The sequence below is a fragment of the Perissodus microlepis genome, chromosome 16 (assembly GCF_051167445.1).
Source record: "Perissodus microlepis isolate ML-2025 ecotype Zambia chromosome 16, ASM5116744v1, whole genome shotgun sequence".
Lineage (NCBI taxonomy): Eukaryota > Metazoa > Chordata > Actinopteri > Cichliformes > Cichlidae > Perissodus > Perissodus microlepis.
In genome coordinates, this window is record NC_140476.1 from 9,641,399 (window position 1) to 9,664,154 (window position 22,756).

Genomic DNA, 22,756 nt, shown 5'->3' on the forward strand with positions numbered 1-22,756 from the left:
CTGCAAGTACCAGAAGAAAGACTAATAGTCATGTCAGCTGCTACCTGTAGGAGTTGAGCTATGTCTCTCTGAGCTGAAAGAAACTGTCCCCATGATTGTAGGTGAAAAGCAACCTGAGGGATATGGCTCACTGGACTTTAACAAAACATTAAGTCCTGCTGGTCAATGAGAAGAAGTCCTGGATGACTTCTGCAATAGATTTCAAAGGTAGTTTAAGGAAAAGTACATTGTCTTGGAAACTCCATTAGGCATTTCACCGTATATATATATTTTTTAGCTGTGCTTATTGGACCATAGCAAACAATATAGTACCAACAAAGTTAAACAGCCTCATAAATGAGACTTTGTTCACTCAGGATAACTGTCTGTCAGAGGAGACTCCATAATAACAAGGAATAGTTTCTAAATGATTGAAAGCTTGACTTAAATTAGTATGTACCTTTCACATTAGTATAAAATAAGAGACTATAGTTAACCTTCTTTTAGCCCCTCTGACTGTGGGTCACTCATTAATCTGCCTGCACAGCTGTTTCACATTAAATTATTTACTGATATTAAATAGGTAGCATTTTCTAGGGAACCTTTGCCACCTTATCCCGGCACACACAAGTGCCTTTTTTATATTATCAGTCTAAGCCTTTGAGTGCATCGGTTTACGACGTTATCTCTCTCTCTGTCTCTGTCTCTCTCTCTCTCTCACACACACACACGCACACACACACACACACACACGTGCGCGCGTACAATTAGCAGGTATGAAAGGTGTTCATGTTTTGTCACAGCCTGCCTCGTAGACTGTGACAAGGAATGAGGAAACAATACCAGGTGGCGATTGAGAAAACTTGACGGTATGTATGAAAACACGATTAACCTACAATAACTTGTATTTATCAGCAAGTCGGTAGTGTAAAGCATGTATGAATAGGTTGCAGTATATGCGGGAAGTGAAAGAAAAAACCCAAGGAGCGTGCCGTAGCACAGCTAGTCAGATTCTGAGAGAGACCGCAGGAAGGATGGAGCATTTATCAGTTAGCACACCGGGCCAAAATGTATCTCAACCAGCCAATTACCCTCCAGCTCCTGCAGGACAAAACACAGCATGGCCAAACAAAAACAAAGACACCTTGTGCTCAGGTAACCTAGGGGTCTTTAAAGTGTATATATATATATATTTTTTTTTGTTGCAAAGGTGGTCTTTGAATGTGAAAACAAATACTTTCAAAGTGTCAACTGCCAAATATATAATAAATCTAGGGTTTTTAATTGGTTGCATCAACCCTTTTGTTTCTTTGATCTTTCCTAAATGTATTTTGCATATCTATACTGGCAAATGAAAATTAACATCTTACATTATGTTTGCGTTCACACAGCCAACAGCTGAGCAGTGTTGAAATGTCTTATTCATGCTCTGAACAAGGTCCTTGGAAACCATTTAGCTGCATCAGCTCACTTTTGCCTCTTATTTGTATTTCTGCTGCAACTTCCAAGAGTCGTTTCTTATAGTATTCTAATAACAGACTAAAGCCTGACCCAAACTGAACCAACACAAGCACGAAACAGATTGTCAGAACCACTCTGTGACAATCCTGTTTTATCTGAATTAGAGGATGTCATCACAGTTAAAATCACAGCAACATTTTAATGAGAAATTCCTTCATGTCATCTTTTAAAAGGGAGCCATTATCAAAAGAAGTAAAACAAATATGACAGCCTCGAGATCGTCCTTTCTCCCCGGACCCTCGTAAAGTCCCCACAGGGATGGCGTGATGTACGATTCAAGGCCGGCTCTGGCCCAGGGATGCTCCACTGAACCATGCTTTGATCTATCATGTGGCCTTCCCATATTAATGATGAGGTCACAGCGTCGAGGGTCATGGCATTGCTGATAAAAGCGCAAAGCCTGCTATTTGTTATGAGCCCAACTTGACTGATCATAACTCTTTTGATGAAAGGGGACATGATTTCACACCCCCATGCTGTCACTCCCAAGAGATGCCCGTGTTCCTGATAATATAATGTCATTTGAGGATCCCAGTGAATGAGGCCTATCATAGGGAATGTAGAACTAAATGAAGTGGTTGTTATCACTCATAGGACAACGATTATGGTCTTCTGGGAATAGTTTGCAACTCCAACCCTGCAGATGCACACACGTACTTAGACATGCACTGTTGAAAGTGTGTAAGCTGTGATTTGTATGAGCTGAATTGTAGCTCTGATCAAAAAAGGCACAACAGAGGAGAACATTAAGCTTTATGGGATTTTAGCATTTCTTCTTCCCCTCGTTTCCGCTTTTTGGGGTTATTTACTTGCTTTACTTGAAACGGGTTGTAGTTTTTTAAAGTACTCAGAAGTTGTTAATACTCATAATTTTGAGTGTTTTATGTAGAAGGCCAATATCACTGTATTCTATTTTATTGCCAATTTCATGATAAACACTTAGATAAATCATTAGTAATAGGAATTCATCTTTATGGAAAAATATAGTCTGAAACAATGCATCTGAGCGTATGATGCTAAACACAGTAATGGGAGAAATGAACCTTACAAAGACTTATCAAAGCTCTGCAAACTCTCCTTACGAAAGCTGATCAGAATAAATTAGGTTCACTTCAGCACTGAATAAATTCCTGTGAGATCAAGAAAGTCTGTGCCATATCCATCATGCAAGAGGCAAGTAAGACTGATTGCCTGTCATCTTATGCTTAATAAAAAGCAAATATTGGCTGTATGTATGAGTATTTGTGCAAATTGTGTGTTTGACAAGCAGCAGTGTACCTTTACCACCATCAGGAAAAAGCTCCATGTGGTTTGCTTTGAGTCATTTAATTGACCGTTACTGTGCAAGCAGAATCAGATGCCACTTGTGTTAATGATAAGATATGTTAACCAATTTTGAATTGAAACATTTGAGTACATTTTTATTATGATTTTTCCAAACACATACGAAACAAAACACGGCTGCTCCAAATTTACAGCACTCAGTATTGGCATAGCAAATCCAGGCAGAACAAAGCAAACACTCACGCACACTCACTTGTTTTTCATATCTTAGTGACCTAATGCTGACCCTAACCTTCAAAAATAAATGCCTAACACTAACCCTTAATTGTAACCCTGACATTAAAACCACATTTTAACTCTCTAATACGCCTTCAAACTCGTGGGGATGGGTCTTTTGTCCCCATAAGGTACTGTTGGCCCCCACAAGTATAGTATTCCAATTTTTGGTCCTCACAAAGATACCAACCATGGTATACACACACACACGCACGCACGCGCACACACACAAAGCAAAAACCCCCAAAACAATATAAAAATATTAGGTCGTACAGGCTGTCACCGTTAAGACATCAACATTTTCCAATAGAATAAAAGAAACAAAATAGTCGAAAGCATCATATTTTGCTTTTTGTAGTCTTAATCTGGAGGTTAGCTGTTCCATGCATTAAATATATTTAAATATGCTCGATAGTGAGAGGTTCTTTGCAAAGCCAGTTCCTTTTTTTAACCTTCCTACATGCCACCTTAACCTCCTAGGACCTGCCGTCCACATCTGTGGACATCACATTTCGGGTTATTTAGACCAAATTACTCAATTTTGCTCTACAAGGGCCTGAAATCCACTTACGAGGACATTATAGTGCCACTGTTCTATCAAAATTTTAAATGAATATCCTCATATGTGGTTCTTATTTTTCTTAAAAACAAAAATAAGGTAAAAAAAAAAAATCTGGTAATTCTTAGTTTTTACATTCATCGCGCACCAATATGCCCAAATATCAAAGAGAAATTAAAAATGCATGCTGTGGAAGAGTTCAGGTCTTAAGGAAGTTAAATATGTTTATTAAGTAACCACCAACTTTCATCAAAATAAGTAAGCGGCTGACATTCTAGTGATCAGCTAAAATGTCTACTCTAAAACTAAAAACCTATCTGTGTACGTGGTTACTGTGCGACTCGGTGAATTACTGCCTGTCAGAGATCAGACTCGCTTTGAATCCATTTCCTAAAGGTTCACACAATTTCTGTATAGCAGGAATGAAGCAGAGGGTGTAAATTAGAAGGGCGTAAAGGGAGTACCCCATAACTAACGCTATTCAGACATGGAATGCACCATCGCTGGCTGGCTTCATGAAAAAGACATAGCTAAAACGGTGACGAAGAGGACTGAAATATGCAGCACTCTTTGCCATGTAGCTGAGATTTGTGTTCAAGTCACATATAATGCATGAGGCCAGTTTTCCGACTGCAACATGATGGACAAGCGAGTGCACCATTCAGGGTGTATTGAATTGCCTATTAAACATAATAAAATTCTACATCAGTTCATTGTAGCCTTGTGATGCCTGCCTGTAAGTGCTTCTGCATGCAGTCCAGACACTATGCTGAGAAAGTTATTGATAAATGTTACTGGGGCGTCCTAGTAAGAATGCTATTACAACTTTTATGGAAAAGTGACCAAGGGTTGTTCAGAAGCGAACACGTTCAGATGCCCTCAGATTAATGGAAAGGAGTTCATGTCTAAATAGGGAAACAATCAAAGTCAGCAGTGGGGGACCAACTCCAGCTGAAAGCTTGCAACCTGGTCACAGGGCACAGTGATGGGAGAAATAAACATTTTCTTTTCTATGGGTGTGGATCATGAAAACATGACACAGAAGGAAGTCCTGTGGGAAGCTTGCATGCTCAAACAGCTAAATGTTGTGCCGCCATGCTTGGGGAGTCTACATCACAGTTTGAATTGTGGGAAAATGACAAGTGATCTCGGTGTTTTAAAGTGAAAAAACACTTTCACAGAGTCTGTGAAGTAAGTGACAACTAAATGATGTTGTGCTTGGTTATAAACATGCTGGACTTTTCCCTCCTCTTCCTGTTTTGATGCTGATATTTGAAGGCTGATGTCTGCTAATGAAAGGACAAAACTTTAATGACTCGCTGTGAATGTCAGCAGGGACAATGAATTAAGCAGTGTCACTGCACCATGACCTGTTCGTACTTGTCATCAAACAGGCTTATTACAGTTTGTACACATCACTCATGTTAGTATATGCGGCTCTTATTGTTGTGTCTTGAATGAGATCATGACCATGTAGTTTTTCCATGTCTCTCAATGTTTTCTAGCTAGATTAGATTATGCAAGCCTCCTCAAGGGCATACAGTGTGTCTGATGTGGTTGCCTGAGACAATTTTAAAAGGTGCATCGCTGAATGAATTCAGCTACCAAACAAAATGTTTTCCACCTTAATACCCGCTGCGAGTATGAACCTTTAATGTTTAATAAACTGTGTTCATTTGGATCGGTATTAAACTTAGTCACGAGCATCATACCAATCACAGAAAGTTGTTTCTTGAGCCATTCTCTATATTACCTTTCTTGCAGCACAATCTTTCAGATTTCCCATAAACTGCAGCCTATTCTCTCCCCCTCAGGGATATATTGGGGTTCATTGAATGAATCTCAAACATCAGAGCAATCACTGTCTTGGTTGAGTGGCATTTCTCTCTGCATTCTCTGTCTAGCAGCCTTGTTCCGCTTCATTTGAGCCCACATCCGGCCAGAGAATGATCGTGGCAGCCAGAGGAGTCTTCCCAGCCGTTTTGTGGGCGTCTGGACATCCTGGGCTCCTCTGTATTCATTAGCAGGCTAGTCACAGTGGTGCGATGGAGCGTATCCTCTCAGTGGCTCACAGGGACTGTCAGCAGAGTGACGGAGACAGATCGCAGGTGGAGAAGCGAGGAGACCTGCCATAGATTAACTCGTCTGCCAGCAGGGGGACTCCATGGTACCATTTGTTTTCAGCTCAACAGATAATTTTTCTAATTAACCTTTAAGTGGATTGCTCAGTGTTGTATTCAGCATGAAAAAAGACTGCTGAGTACCTGTCAACTTTTCTTATATTCTTTGGTATTAGGAAAATAAGAAATGCTTTTTCAATTTCTGATGATTTTCCAAGCTGTATGTCACGACCGATACATGCACACACACACACTGATTAGCAAATGTATTACCCAGTGTAAGGTTTATGCCACAGATGCTATAAATTAACATGTGTGCAAGCTCTTTAATCAAAATGATGCTTTTAATAATCAAATCCATACAAAAAAGCAGACAATCTGTCTATCTATATTGTATTACTGAGGCAGTAGCACTGAATGAAACTGAATACATTATAAACTTTCACACTCTGAGTCTAGTCACCTATCACATACAATTTTGTAAGACAGCACGCCTGTGATTAGCGGAGAGTTCAGTTTGGTGATGGTTCTGTTGTTTTTCTTGCCTGTGGAGAAAGGGCGGGTACTGTGTGTGGACTTAAGACATGAAACTATGGAGAGTTAACTACAGTAAAATAATGTATTGTTCCCATTTTGACTACACCACAATACACTAAAATCTCTGTACTCTTCCCAAAGAAATCTTGAGAAAAAAAGGGGATTGTGTTGTCGTACTTTTGACAAGTACAATTTGCTTTCTGCACTTTCTGTGAGCTGGAAGAGAAAACAGATTCCATTCTCATGCCCATCAGTATCAGAGTATCAATACTCTTCATGTATGTAGTTTAGTTTGTTCAGTACTTTTGTGACCAAAAGTAGAAGGTCACAATGTCAAAATGTATATATATCATATATATTTCACCTCTGTAATATTCTAGATATTTATAACTGAGCTATTTGTTTATGTAAGAGCAATTTCTTATTGACTTCTTATTTTGCAAACTTTTTGTAATATATTGTATTATTTAATTTAGTTCAGTTTGTTACTGTTATTGTCTTGGAACAACTGTAACCACATAATTTCCTGACGGATTAATAAAGTATTCCGATTCCTTTGTGTCAAGCATTCAAACTTGTGACACAGGTACATATTAGGCCTTTGAAGGTTATCTAATTTGACATATCATGATGTTACGATGCTGCCTAGCAACAAGCGAGCATTGCGCTAAAGTGACCCTCTTTAAGCATTTATTCCCTCACTGTAACATCTAGTTACGGTAACATTCACAAAATTTTACATTATACACTCCCTGGTTGCCTGGCAACCACCTAGCAATGGGCTAAAATGACCTGTCATTTGAAAAAAAAAATCCTGTCATTTTAATTTCAAGGCAGATTTGTAGCCACAAAAGCTGAATTATACATTATAGGTTCACCCTGTTGCCTAGCGACTGCTTAACAATGGGCTAAATTGACCCATTTTTTTTTTTTTTTTTGCATTTGTGTACCTATAACATCATAGAAAAGCACTGCATCATTTTTAATTTCATGATCAACAGCAACTGTATTGGTTTACTTAAATATCCAACTATTGGTTTACAGGTGTAAGGCTAATGTTCATATCATCCACAGACTGATCAGACTAACAAAAAATGGTGTTTATTTTCTGAAATCATCCGAATACAGTGTACCATTAAAGTTTGACTTAACTCTTAGAGTATAACCTGGAAATTCAATTTCAAACTTGAAGTTAACAGTCAAATGTTGTCCCCAGGCCAAGAGATTTCCTCCTTTGCAAATAAATCCAAAATGGGCATCCTGAGATTATTCCCTTCCAGCCTCGAGACACTGTAGCTTCAACCAAAATCCACAACCTGGACCGCCTGAGGTCACAATATTAATAGGTCAAATTCATATTTCTCACTCATGTTTATTTCTTCTGTGATATAAAAAAAATTACTTATTTGTGTTGTCGTTTTTTCAACAAAGAGTATTAAATGCTACACTGGCTAGTTTTCTTTCCTTTATGCTAACCTAAGATTAAGCTAACAAATAAGCTGGAAACAGTGTTTAAAGATGCCAAAATATCACACGACTGTTATTAGGATTTAAGGTGCTTATCATAATTATAAATGCTTTATAGACTATTCAGACCAAACAAAAACAAATAAAAAAGAAGACATTGTTCATTACTGGACTCTCTTCGCAGCATGCTGTGGAAGTTTAAGTTATCTGTCAGAGTAACACCAAGTGGACCCAGGACATTCAGTGTCAAACTTTATATTAACCATCAAATGTTGCCCCCAGGGCAAGAGACTGCCTCCTCTGCAAATAAATCCAAAATGGCCATCCCAAGAAGATTTCCCCAAGCCTCCAGACGTTCATGCTTTAGATTAAAAAATGTGTAATTCCATAGCCATCTGGCTCGAGAAAGGAATTTAAGAGCTGTGTGGATGCCAGCCCGATGCCACATCTTGGAATGGGCTATTGCTTTCCAAATTGCTCTGGGCTGTGTCCCTTTCCATGTATTTGTGCAATAGCATTAGCTTGTTTTCTGCCTGCCCTCTTTATAAAGTTTAAAAAGTAATCTTTTCTCAGAGCATGGCTGTTTCTGATAAGGAATCTAAACTAGGTCAAGGACTCAGAGTAAAGTCATTGAACAGTAATTAAAGCACCCGCTGATGCTACAGTTCAAAATGTCTCCACCATGAGCTTTGAGATAGAAATCCATTCAAGGATTTGGAAAGCTTTTGTTTCACTCTCCTCATGAGTAAAATTACTTCATTCTTTTTTTTTTGTCAGGGAAACTGAGTAATTAAGTGAGCAGAGTTATTATCGAGCCACTGGAGTGAATCGAGAATTCTGCCTGATCACCTATGTAATGTGATGCCCAGTCATTCAAAGGGGTGGCAGTAAGTTGAAAACAATTTGGGGGCTGGCTGATCAGCATATGAGAAATCCATTTTCCAGAAATGTACATTTTACATTGTGACAAATACAGTAAGTAGCAGTAAAAAACAGTCCCTTGTGATTTTAATTTCTATATTATCCTTATATCAGACTTCTATTGTTAGTAGGCCTACCATTAAATGTGTTGCACTACCAATAACTTAATGGTATTTTTTATTTACAGTACACTGAGCCAAATACACATGTATGTAAATTTACTGTATCCAAAAATGAAAAAGTAAAAAAGCCTCCTTTTTAAAACCAGACTACTGCTAAGAAGTTCTGAAAGTCATGAAAAGAAAAAAAAAATAAACAGAAATATATGCAGATCTGGAGAACAATACACGAACTAATATTCCCACCAATGGGACCACCACTGCCTTGTGAAATACATAATCCCTTTCTGTAAGAAGATGATATTTGGCAGCCACCTCCATCTACTGTAACATTGTGCCTATGGTCTTTTTGCTTCTTTAGGAGAGCCACTGGCTGAGCATTTGAAGTTTTAATCTGGCGCTCCAGAGACTAAGGTCACCTTTCACTATCCCCCCCTCTCTCTCTTTTATTTGCTCTTGCTTAGTTCTGGCAACCCTGCCATTTCACACACTATTAAAAGAAATCTGCTAATGCAAGGAATGAGGTCCTTGGCTTGTGGAATGGAAAATGATGGCATTTCTGAATTCTGTCTCTCTAAAAAAGACCCTGGGCGTCTTGTGCAGGGTTTATGACCCTAAGATTAGTCACTTTTTGGTGCTGGATGTACTGCCTTGGGCTATTTCTGCCAGAAACTGATTTTCATATTGATGTGCGACGTTGAACCCTCTCCAGTCCACATATTGGCTCATGCATCACCTGGACTGTGCAGCTGTCAAGCCTCAGTGATAGCAAGTGAAGCAGACAATTCCTCTGTTAATAAATAAACAAGTGAGGGTGCAAGTACGTATAATATTCCAGGCTGGAGGCATCCAACTACGCACCGCACATTTCATTAACATTAACATTGCATGATGTTCAATTTCAATTTGTCCTGATTTCCTGTTACAAAGCATAATTATGGCATGTTTATATATTACTTGTGTCAAGAATAATAATACCACCACATCTTGAGCCGCCTTCACTTTGTCATTGAGTATTGTAGTCTTCTCTCCTGAGCAAATTTGTTTTTATTGGGCTTGTCCTTTTAAGCAACAGAAATTGGAATGGAAAAAAAAAAAAAACCCCAAAAGATGCATGCAAATGGATAAAACTTCTTACCAGTCTTTACTTGCACTTATATATCTGTGTGGATATATAGCAACATGGCTAAAAGTAAGACCAGGTTACTAACACTGTATGCGATATACTTTATACTACTGGCCTTTTTACACTTGTCAAGGAAGAGAAAAAAGGAGCAGTTGGGGAATTACATGGAGCACAGCTTTGCATGCATTACACAGAGAAGACTAAGGAGAGATTATCCAGAGCCAGATGTGTCTCTCTCCAAGGAAAAAACACGCAGTCCGCTAAGAAGCAGCAATATCCTGCCACTAGTAAGCGTCAAACAGCAGGGCGTTGACGGTCGGCTGTCTGGAGCATCGTGCCGGCTGTCTTTGAATTTGCAAGATTTCAGGTTTAGGAAGCAGTCGTCTTTTAATGTTGTCGACACATCCTCCATCATACTTTAGACAAGTGTTTTTCAAGTTGACTGATAGATGGTAATGCAGCATTAACTTCAGTTTGCTCACAGGCAAATGTCATCTGTTTATTTCTGAGAAAGAAAATATGGGGTTCAAGTTTGTCTATGAGCAGAGCAGCTTTTTCCCAGCAAAAGAGACCGTCATGCAAAGAGTCTGGAGCATTGCAACACTGAAACCCTTAAACTAGATCTGTACACACTATATTACTTTGGGTTCCTAACATTGCCATGCCCACTTCCTCTGGTTTAATTGTAATAAATGTGTTTGATGTCTTCGATGAGCATTTCAGTGTTATGACATTCTGTAGTTCATGAGCTATGACTCCATAGCACAGAAACCAGCATGCTTCTCTAGGTGCAGAATTGTGTTTTATTGAACCAGGGCTTGTCAGCATTTTTGGTGAGCTGGTAAAATATAATTGTGTCATCCTTTATAAAGCAGTGTTGGGTTGACAGCACCCACAGAAGCTTCATTTCTCTGCTTTTTATTGGGGTGTGAAGAAGGGACATTCTCTTGGTGATGAATAACGTCTCTCTCGCATGAAGTCAAGGTAAAACACACTCACAGTGGTGGTGTGCTCCACTGGATGTACATGGATCATTTAAAATGAAATCAATTCAGCTGAAGAATTAGAGCTGGTTGCCGTAATGGTTTTTATCTGACACCCATCAATACCTCTATTGATTTGCAAGTAGGATCGAATCTTGTAAGGACTGAGTGAAAAAAAAAAAAAAAAAATACAAATTTGGCACAAAAATATCAAAGTACTATTGCAACAAATGCACTGAGGTAGAGTGACATCCGTTAATGATTTTCTCTGTTCCCTAATGCTAAGTGTTTGATTGTTTAATATACCAAAGTCAGCAATCTTTTAAATCTAAATCTCTTCATGTTTTTGTAACAACACTGACCTTGTGCATATATTCTCCAGTTGGTTCTCTGCTTATGTGTAATTCAGAAAAAATCTAATCACATTTTTCTATAGAATTTAATCATTTCCTCTCTTAAAGAAACAAACATCAGATGACAAATATACCCCAGCACACCTGCACTACAATATATCAAGATCAGCGACCATCTTTATTGTGTTCAGGTTCTTACCGGGGCTATAAACACCTGTTTATAGATACAAAGAAACAACAGTTTCACATTTCTTTATAACTGATTTTGCCAGAAACACTATGAGGCCAAATAAGGACCAGAGGATCCTGTTCATAAGTTATTAAGGCAGGGAGGGGTCGCATCAGGGACTCGCGCTTTAAATAGAGCTCCAAAGTTTCCAACTTCATTTCCTATGCACAATCAAGCTCAGACCCAAGAGATGGAGGATATTTAAGGTCCGATGAATGGATGTGAGCCAGAAACGGCATTTAATAAAAGCAAAAGACGAGATACAAGTTGATTAATGCAATGAGGAATAATAAAGCCATAGCAGATCTGCGGGGAAATGTAAGGTCTTATTTTCTTTTTCTCTTGACAGGGATTAAGTACAAATATCCCTGCTACTGGTATTAACTTCTGGCAGGATTGCTCTGTTTCATGATCAGTTTTTACTCCAAGTCCTGTATCTCTTCACTAATATAGCTGCAAAAGAGGGAGAGAGAGAAAGACATCATCTTCAGTAATAAAACATAGCTGATATCATCTATAGGGTTCAAACGATAAGGGTGTTGAAAGGCCTCTGTCGATACACTGAAGTCACTGATAGTTAGGATGGCAACATTCAGTATCTTTATTTTGGCATTTTCCAAGCCACGACTCAATGATTTCTCAGTGTTTCCTGCATATTTCCTTTCTTATCCTTTGCAACAGCATCGCTAAACCTCTAAACATTACTTATTTATTTTCCATTGAATCCTAGACTAATTAAATTCTTGCAGGGTGAACAGCTCTTTCAGGCAGACTGACCCACATCACCAGTGTGGCTATAGGGCCCGGGATATACTAAAGTTAAACATATGAGTGTACACAATCCATAGTTATAGTATTATGAACATTAAAAGTATGCAAATGTTTTTTTTAATATAAATAAAAAATAGTTCTGTTCTAATCATGTCAGAGAAACCTATTAGTTAATAAAAGCACAGCTTGCATATCAAACAAACCCTATTTGAGCAACAACTTCAAGAGAAAAATCTCTTATTCTGCATTAGGTTTCCTTTTTAAAAAAAACTCTTCTTCCACTTCCCACACAATGACAAGCACAGCCCCAAACCCTGAACCTTGTGAGGGGCATTTAGTGGGGGTAAACGTCACAGAGTGTAATTAAAGAGGAGCTTGCCCTCAGGAACTCTCCCAGTTGACAAAGCGAGTAAGTGACAGTGTCTGTTTTTTCTTTTTTCCATCAAACCAGCAAATATTGACTTAAAAGAGCATGGCTTAGAGAAATATCAAGTTGTTTCACAAAATTGTTATCACTGTTTGTCAGACACATATAGAATTCTTCTAAAGTGGCCCGTTTTTCATTTCAACTTTTTTCCTCTCGACACAAGTTAAACGACTGTGCTAGAAAAAAAAAGGTCTAAACTAGTATGATTTATGAAATCATCAAATGTGTGTTATCTGTAATTGATCAAAAATATGAACAGAAGCGGTCAATTAGTGGCGTGTTTGTACTGCTTTATCTGTCCCACTGATGGTATTTCTGGAATAAATATGGTGCCATATCTTATCTGTGGCAATTCTCCATATTCACACCCACAGGAACGGTCCTGTACATCAGGCTATAAGGCCTTGAATCGCTAGATTAATGAGACAGACAAAGGTAAACTTGATTAGAGTAGACTTACCCCATTCCACCCTTTCTGATTTGTAGTTAATCGCCTTGGATTGATTTAAACCTTTGATTCTATAAGATCACTTCTGCGCAGCAGAATTTGCACCGACTTGAAGAGAAGAGAAATTTTGCAGCAGGAATTTCCACCTTGTTTTCTATCGACTGCTAATTGATGTTAGATAAAATTAAAAACTAAGAAAAGTCCCGGGAATCATCAATCAAATAGCCATATTCTGCTGTACTCAGACCTATGGAGGACAGCTGCTATATAACAACGGCTGCTAAACAGGACTAATTCTCTAGAATGAAATATGCTGCAGAGGACGGCCATTTACAGGACCGGTATCAGAGCTATATTTCAAGGCCCAGCCGCAGCCTCTGCCCATTAAAGTGTGTGTGATGTATTTTAGGGCCGGTTTATGTCCTGCTCTTTTCTCAAAGAGGGCTACACACTGACATAATGGCTGATAGAAGATGCTTCTGGGCCAGCAGTGGCTCTCCATACAGAGTAAACCAGAGCAGAGGCTATATTATTAAAGAAGATAGACATCTGAAGAGTCAATTTGGCCAAACCGTGTGAATTCAGATTAGAGAAATACCAAAAATGTCACTGCTGCTTTCGTTTTTATTTGCCTTTACAAATAAATGTAAGCACTGGTATCATAAATGTGCATTTAGTGGCTGGGATTAGGTTTATCCCTACCAGCTTTAGTATTCTAGGATACACTAGTATCAGCAAGACTGTTGGAAACCATTTTACAGCAGAATAAAGGTACGCATATGGAAAACAATGCACATTACTTGACCTCCGCAGTTGCTATATTTATGGGTTAACACTGCTTCTGTATGTGCACTACCAGCACCTATTACACGTGAAAACAAATGGTGTGAAGTTATGGTCAACAAAATAACAAGGTACTTTCTTTATACGCGTTAGGTGCAGTAGGTGTGACGATGGTATCTCCTAGTGAGCAAAAACAATGCTGTTTTTTAAAATCGTTTTTCTGTTTTACTCTGGTTTAGCTTTTAAATTTTACATGTGATACTTTTTAGCAGTGATATATTAAATTCATTAATTACAGGAGAATTAAAGCAGCTGTGAATGAAGCATATCTCTGCCTAACAACACGTGCCAAAGACGTTTGCTGAGCCAAGAAAATAATTTTAAAAACAGCCCTACTAGTGGGACATGACTAGCACATAATTTAAGGCATAACAGTAGTCACACTTTGAACACATGGCCTGTTTCCTCATTGCCCCTAAAGATTGAAGACACAGCTCTGATTGCCCGCCAGATGGCCATACCGGAGAGATCACTTTTCTGAGAAAGACTTTCACCTGGAGGCTTCCTCAATCATGTTAAAATTTTACTGCAGCATCTGACATCTGACCAGCGTGCTGCATGGCCAATATGGGAAGAAAGTAGTTATGGAACCCACAGCTTTCTCTGCATCGTCTGCATAATAAAAAGCCAGTGAGTTTCATAAGCAAATAGAAATCTGCATCACGCACCCTTCAAAGACGTGGCTTGTCATTATGACATCAGCTAATAAGCAGGTGGCAGGAAGTAAATAAAAACAATATCCAGCTAATAATATGACAATACCCAGCTGTTCGGCACTTCTGAGTATAATCAATCACCTGGACAACAAGGTGATCTATAAAAATTTCATCACATTTATCTAGTGGAGAACTTCTACCCTGATAAGACACCAACTGCCACATGAAGTAAATAGTTCTTGAAGAACATTAGTGGCAAGCAGTGTATTGAGGTTGATTATCTCTGTGACTAATGCTCTGTCACTCTGTGGTATGAGAGGGCCCAGCGAGGACCCCCAGTAATGGAGCCTGAGCAGGTGCTGAAAGCCCATTGACATCAGGGGGGAGTGCACTGACAAGAATTTCTGATGAATTTCAATTACTGATCTATTAAAGCTAATGAGGTAAATGAACAGCCAGAATACATTTGCCAGATAGCTTGAGACAAGACCTCAGCCGTTCCACTGGATTTTGTGCGTATGTGGCCACAGCAGATGGCATAACGCCAGTGTAGAAATGAAATAACTGGGCGAGTGGGGGCTGAAAATGTAACAGTCAAATAACCACTGGTAGCTCGGGAATTAAATACTTAATATTAAGCACACTGATATGGCTAATAAAAGTTTCCACCGTTTGCTGTCATGGCCTTACTGAATGTAGGGATAGCATGCCACCAAGTGGAGTTAGTGCAACATAGCATAATGCAGGTTCACCTGCATTTTGAGAGTTGCAGCACCATCTGCAGGCTTTATTGTGAACAGCAGTTTATTTAAATTAAAAAAAAGATACCCTCTTTGAACTCATGTTTGAACTAGCTAATCATGTGACACCTCATGGATATCAGATTGTGCACAATGATAAATATTGATCAGCTAATCAAATCCTTAATCAGAGTTCAGCAAAGACCTGCCAGCTCAGCATAACTCAATATGTATGATCTATCAGTGATAATTAATGTTATAAAATAAATATTCTTTTTTTGTATTTAGTATCTTTTGGAATGTTTTTTTTTAATCCCATTTGAAAATACATTGTGTCAACAAAGACTATACCAAAAGTTGTCTTCATTTTGCTGATAAATAAAGTGCTTTGTTATTTTTTTATACTGTAAGATAAAAATGAAAAAGGTTAAATCTGCTGCAAACCATAATGTCATATTAACACTTAATTAAAAACGGAATAGCTGCCTAATTAGGCTACAGATGCTGCATATGTGAAACAACACTGGCATCCAATGTTTCTTTAGGTTTAAGATTCAACTGAGAACAAAACAACCTTGGTGGCTGAAAAAAATAAAAAAAATTGTAAATATAGAGCAATAACTGGAAAACTTTGTAAAGCCGGGTGATTATTTTCTGTGGCTCTATCACAAGAGCTGACCTTTTCCACACATTAGCGCTGTTCTAACTGTAAAGATATAGATTATAGAGACTTTATCATGAAAGGTCATACCAATACTAAACTTCCTTACAGATTAGAAAAAGGCCAACGTTTGATCAAAGCGACTTAGTAGCTAAACGTATGTGTCTTCTTGTACAGCCACAACTTTTACTCACTCGAGATAAACTGAGCTATATTGATTTTATTCATTCTTTCTGACAAACTTGCAGAATAAAGATCCAGCGGAATAGATGGACACTTCTCCACAGCATATATTTAAGCATGAACAAGAATGCAGCTCAGATCGCTGTTGAACAACACTTTGCCATCCTTCTCTGTGCTGCACTTTCTCCTTAGAAGATCTAACATGCCCGCTCTGATCTCTGGGGTGAAGGACTCGTGGAATTTGTCGCTTCCTGTCATGAAACTCAGCAGGCGTTCTCCATGGCAGCTGCCTGGATTGAAGCACTCGGTAATGTCGAAGGCGTTGGGAGCTGAATGCTCATCGTATTTCAGACCCAGGCTCTCCAGACAGGCAATGACCTCGGCTGATGAACGGTACTCTTTAATGACACCTACACACAGCTCCTTGCTGTAAGTCTTCCACAAGGTGTCCCATCCACTGTTGGCTGGATAGTGTGATATTGAAAATCACATTTCTGAATAAAAAAATACTTCAAACAAAAGAGAATTTACTCAAAATATAAAAGTAAAAAGTAGCTCCTTGAAGGCCAGCTATGTGCAAAGCTAACAGAACTTCATTATAAATATAATAACTCAATATTATTAATGGAATATAAACTTTAATTCAACTTAAATTTAAACCTAAAGTAGCTGTTTTTAAGTTTCCCCTTCAAATGCATTAAATACAAAACAAACATGCTCAGATATGGATTTTATATACAAAATATAACCCCAAGAGGGCACCATTCTTCCAGCGCAAAGAGAAAAAATATGTTTGAAACAAGGCTCATCTCTGGTAAAAACAGGAGCATAAAACAAACATATAACTGTTTGCTTCTGAGTAATGCTGAATATGGTCTCAAAAATTTATAGTATACTTTCTTTACATTCACACAATCTGAATGTGACACCTTTAAACTGTTATACTGCGGACTAATTAATTAAGGATAATTAAAATCAAGTTCGGCTTACCTGCTTCGACGATGATCATAAGTCTGCCGTTAGGTTTTAGAAGGCTGTGGTAAAAGCTGATAGTTTCACAAAGGTTTTCCACATAATAGATCATCTGTACGGGGGAACATTATGGGGAGAACTTTCTAAAGCTTGAATGAATTAAGTGTTATCATTTACAATAAATCTGCCAGGACATTTTGTCAGAAGTTGCTTGACAATTTATCACACTAATTACACATTTATCTGTCAGAATACACTCTACTCCCACTGTGGTCCCCACTGAATTCAAGCAGTAGTGCAGGATTTAGTGAGGACCCAAATATATCTCATTGTTAACAGAGTCAGACAAGGATATTACACTTTACAATACTTATACTTTATAGTTTGCAGTAGATTTTAGCTCACCACAATCCCACCTTAGGCGAGAAGACAAGACACCATAGAGTGACAAAGCAAATTCTAGAATTCAGCAATGTGTTCCCGCTATTCTTTTGCCATGAATCTGCAGAAGGAAAACTCGTAATACCTGAATCATGTGTATGAAATCAAATTTCTTCATCCCGCCCTTCGTTTTCACTTGCTTTACATAGTCCTCGCTGCTCATGATGTTCCAGCCAAATGGGATCTTCTGAAGACTGGCAGTGTTTGCTACCAAAGCTTTAAGATGAACAAAACCAAATAGCCATCAATAACATTGAGATCTATGCTTATGTATATGCGATACATCAAAACACTGATTACACTGAGATAAAACGCTGGCAGACATCATTTAAGAGAATGAACTACTTTAAGAACATATAAAGAAAAGTAAAAATAAATATTGGGAGATGCGATTGTAGTCTTCTTCGTTGGTGTACATGAGAAGACCACAAAACAAAGAACCAAAAAACATCTGATGCATTCACATGAAAGTAACATCAGCAGACGTATCAGTAGTTTGGGGTTTGTTCCTATGCATAACAACAGACAATACAAGTGATACAAATGATTTCAGATGACGATGTATGCACGTTTTACACAATTTTCAGGTACTGCAACACAAATGAGTGCATGATGAATTTTAACAACACACAAAGTAACTACTGACTTCTTTTGGCATTTTGAGAAAGCTCTAAATGTCAGCTGATAATGTTAGTACTTTCACTACTGGCACTAATACATCGGTTTTTCAGAAAGGTAAAGAAGAGCCTGAAGAGGAAACCCATCTGAAAATAGAGTAAAAATATTTCAACATGTGGTGTGAATGTGAATGGTAAATACCTTTGAAGTTGTCTGAGAGTTCAGAGCTGCCCTCCACAATGTCAGCAGTAATAGGAACAGCAGGGAATACAGACTGCAGCAGTGTGAGGATCTGAGCATCCACCTCACCTGGGAAAAAAAAAAATCAGGAAGTAAGAAGATTTTGAACACCTGTGGCTCCACATAACGCTTTAAAATGAAAATGCTCCAAAACATATTGTATAGAACACATAAAAAAAACCCTGAAATTTATTTAGAAAAGTCAAATATATATAACGCAGATGTGTGTAATACTTCTTATCATTCTGATTAACAGAATCATTAACAGTTTGTTGTTTGATGTCATTGTGCAATAACCGCAGTGATCTATGACCTTTATTGATCATATGTGGAGCCAAGTGCAATCTGCAATAGCTTTGACAGTGACTTACTTTAATGTATTAATGCCCCCACAGACACTGTTATTATGAATTCTCTTTGTTGCACGCCTTTGAAGGGCATGGTAATCAGTTTAATTGGAGCTTTATAACAGCGATTCTCAAACTTTTTCTGGCATGCCCCACTTCAGAAACCCAAAAAAAAAAAGTATCCAGGATTACATTTTAGTGAAATAAAGGTCAGCATGACAACATCAGAAAACTCTTTTCTTCAAAAAACCCTGTTCGTTCAGCTGCTCCACTTTAATCTGTGGGGACTGCCACAGAGAACCACTGGTTTAAAACAAGTAAATATGTGATGGTCTTGAGTCTTTGACCCATTTTTGAGTTTGTTATTTTGTTTTTGCAGAATATTAAGATGCTGATATTCAGTTTAGAGTGCCTCTGAGTTTTGTTAAGTTCTAGTTCCTAGCCCTTGTTTAATCATTTAGATCCCTCTCATGTCCAGTCTCTCGGTCTTGCTTCTGTGTCTTCTCCAACGTCTCCTGTGTAAGTTATTTGTGCCTCCTTGTGTAGTCCATCATGTCTGGTTATGCATGTTAAGTTCTCTCGCTCCCCCTGTTGCCTGTATTTAGTCAGTCTGTGTCTCAGTGTGTGTTTCTCATAATTCCTTTGTTACTTAGATAGCCTCCTGTGCTGTGTGCGTTATGTTCAGTTTTGCTTCCTTGTCTCATTAGTTAGATTACATTCAGCTGTGTTCCCACCTGTGTTCTGTTCCCTCATTTCCCCTTGTGTGCATTTATGTCTGCATCTCCCTCATACTCTGCCTGTTTGTTAGTTTCCTAGTTTTCCCCAGTTTGGTTTCATATCCTCTGTATTTCCAGTAATAAAGCTTAAAGAGTTTTGAGTTCAGTCCTGTTTGAGAGTCTGCATTTTGGGCAGTTTTCCTGCCCACTTCACACTGCCATATGACAAAATAAGCCAGAACTACCACAGCACACATATACAATGGTCAGTAATGCTACTACAATTAATATTACACTTATTGTTATATTTGATCACATACCTCCACCACTTCCAACACCAAGAACGCCCAGGCTGCTTTTACCCTCTCCAATCCTGCATCGAAAATAAGAACGTTAATAAACCGTTAAAGAAAGTGTACAGTATGTATGTCACAAGATGTATGCTGGAAAATTACGGTCTTACAAAATTGCACTATGGAGCCTCTGTGTTATAGCTGTCTAATTTATTATGGCTGGTGCTAGACTGGATCATTGAATAGATGGGTTGGCAGTTCAGTGGGTCATACACGGCTCAGCTGCTTGCTTAATTTTTAAAACAGCTTCACTCCTGAATGGTGGTCTAAAAAGAGCATCTAGGAAGTGACTGTTTGAAAGCATGGATGCTTTCTTTTGTGAAAACTAATTACAGAGCTCAAAGCAAGAGCATTATGACAGCTGCTTTTCAAAACGATCAGCCCAAACCTCTAAACGAACACAAAATCTAAAAGGAAAATATGAAAATGTAAAAGCTGAAAGCCATACATTTTTTGTTATTAAGCATTTCACCTCTACTTACAATATGGAATTTAATCTATTGCAAACTATCAGACTACAGAATATCTCAAAGCATTTTTCATTTAATAAATAAGTTGGTGAGGTACATTTAGTTAAGTAAACAGTAGATGTTTGTGCTATCAAGTGAATAAAGACAAGTGTAAAGGATAAACTGCAAGTGTACTGTTGAATTCTTTCAGGGGGTTTATTAAAAAATGACCAGTCTTGCTGAGCACAAGTTAACATTATTTCAACAGACAAATTGTGGATATTCAGGAGATCATGGTGAAAAGAAACTTTTTATAAAAGGGCTGTGCGGCAGTGAAAGAGACAAGAAACCCTTCTTCTAGTCTTCCCGTCTGTTTTAAATAGCTGTGTGACAAATACGGATAAAAATGTAATAACCAATCACAGCATAGCATCATCCATCAGGCTGATCCAATTTAGCACCAAATGGGTTGTTTTGACATAGTAGGGACAATCTGAAAGAAATTGAGTTTTTGAATGAAAATTCAGATTGTGTGCGTGCACTGCAGCTCGCATGAAATTGTAGGCAATTTCTTCTGCCTTTAAAAAGACATTTTGAAGTTATCTGCACAGACCCTGGTGGGCTAAATTACCCCATTCCCTAAAACAGCACGTAACATAAGGAAGGCAACAATTTAAGCCTGGCTAACTAAATGGATAAATGCTCAAACGACTTTCCATAAACTAGCAGAGACCATACTGTGGTGGAACTTCAGACAGTATAAAGCATCTACTGTCGACAAGTGGAGGACTCAGATGCAACTTACGTCAAAGTTTTCACATTCCAACCCTTGAGTACAGTCATTACTGTAGTGCTGCATGAGCAGTCTGTCCCCTACTCTTAGCTTGGACTATGGGTTATTACTTCAAGCATTTCATTTCCTGCTGTACCTTTTAAATTCTCTTGCTAGGAGATTGTTAACACACTGCACAATGGCCTTGTGCTCTCCTGAGTGTTCCAGATAGAACTGGAAAATGTGGACATTGTCACCCTCATAACAAGTGTGCTGTGCTTCTGCAGCCATGACTGATTCCTGCAATGCACAGAAATCAAAAACAACAACATAATCAAGTTGCTCACCACACTTTAATTATATAGTTACATCATAAGAATAAAAAAATACCTTAAATAGCTGTAGCCTCTGTGGAAATCGAGTTCTTCCCCTTCTTTTGAGTTGCACACTTGACATTCCCTCGCACAAAGTGGGCTGGCTTCAAAGAAGTCTCTCTAAAGCACAAATAGTGGGCGTCCCGAACTGTTGGACTGGTTGTGGTGAATGAGAGCAGAGACCCAACTGCTCTCCCCCTTCTTTTAAGTTGTGGTGTTTCTCTTCTCTCCCATAAATGGGCTGGGCTTCAACATTTTCTCTGTAGAACAGAAATAGTGGGCTTTCCTCAACCTGTTCAATTGGCCTCACCTGCCCTTAACACTAACCAAACATATGCAAAGTATGCACCGCTTTAGATGGTCTAAGATTCTGGTCCTAGATTTAGAACTGAAGAAGCTTCTTGAATGAGGGTTGCAGCATCTTGAAGCAACTTAAAGAAGTCCAGATGCTTTTCTTTCTAAGCTCTTTAGACTACGATGACCTGGATGACTGAGAACCTTCACAGACACTGCTTTAGATGATTTCATACATTACATGTCATGGTTACATGGTTGTGTTTGCAGATCAGTAAGTAAAGTTGTCCTCAAGATGGTGCCAAAAGTTCAGCTATATCGTAGTGTCTGCAGAACATCTGCTGCCACAGCATACATCATCTTTACCATTTTATAAATATTAACAGCACAAGCTGTTGAGCTGAAAAGACATTCTGGAGCATAAATATATTTAAGCTGCAAAAGGTTGTAACAGTTATTGTAAACAATCCCCAAATCAGTTACAACGCCATGATTACGATGAATCTACTCATGGTAAATGGCCTGCATTTGTATAGCGCTTTTCTAGTCCATAGGACCCCAAAGCGCTTTACACTACATTCAGTCATTCACCCATTCACACACACATTCACACACTGGCGATAGCAAGCTACATTGTAGCCACAGCTGCCCTGGGGCGCACTGACAGAGGCGAGGCTGCCGGACACGGGCGCCACCGGGCCCTCTGACCACCACCAGTAGGCAAACATGGGGTTAGTATCTTGCCCAAGGATATTTGGCATGCAGCCAGGAGGCAGCCTGGGATCGAACCACCGACCTTCTGATTAGTGGCTGACCTGCTCTGCCACCTGAGCTACAGCCACTCATCTAGGAAAACAATTTATTTTTAATGTATAAACCATCTTAATTTCAAAATGCTATTGTGACAGCTTCATCTTAGAATCAGTTGTATAAGTAACTTACTTCAGCTTTATACACGTCCAGTATAAGAGGCGTCT

The 22,756-nt window shown here is 38.6% G+C and overlaps 1 protein-coding gene across 1 annotated transcript; it reads right to left on the reverse strand.

The window, feature by feature from the left end:
- Nucleotides 1-11,149: 11,149 nt before the first annotated feature.
- LOC146370401 (histamine N-methyltransferase-like) lies at nt 11,150-22,621 on the reverse strand. Its single transcript, XM_084908294.1, has 7 exons — nt 21,502-22,621; nt 21,269-21,411; nt 19,858-19,910; nt 18,436-18,543; nt 17,702-17,832; nt 17,194-17,287; nt 11,150-16,667 (listed from the first exon to the last, which is right to left on the reverse strand). The coding sequence occupies exons 1-7, from the start codon at nt 21,565-21,567 to the stop codon at nt 16,315-16,317; spliced, it is 948 nt and encodes a 315-aa protein (XP_084764420.1). The 5' UTR covers nt 21,568-22,621; the 3' UTR covers nt 11,150-16,314.
- Nucleotides 22,622-22,756: the final 135 nt, after the last annotated feature.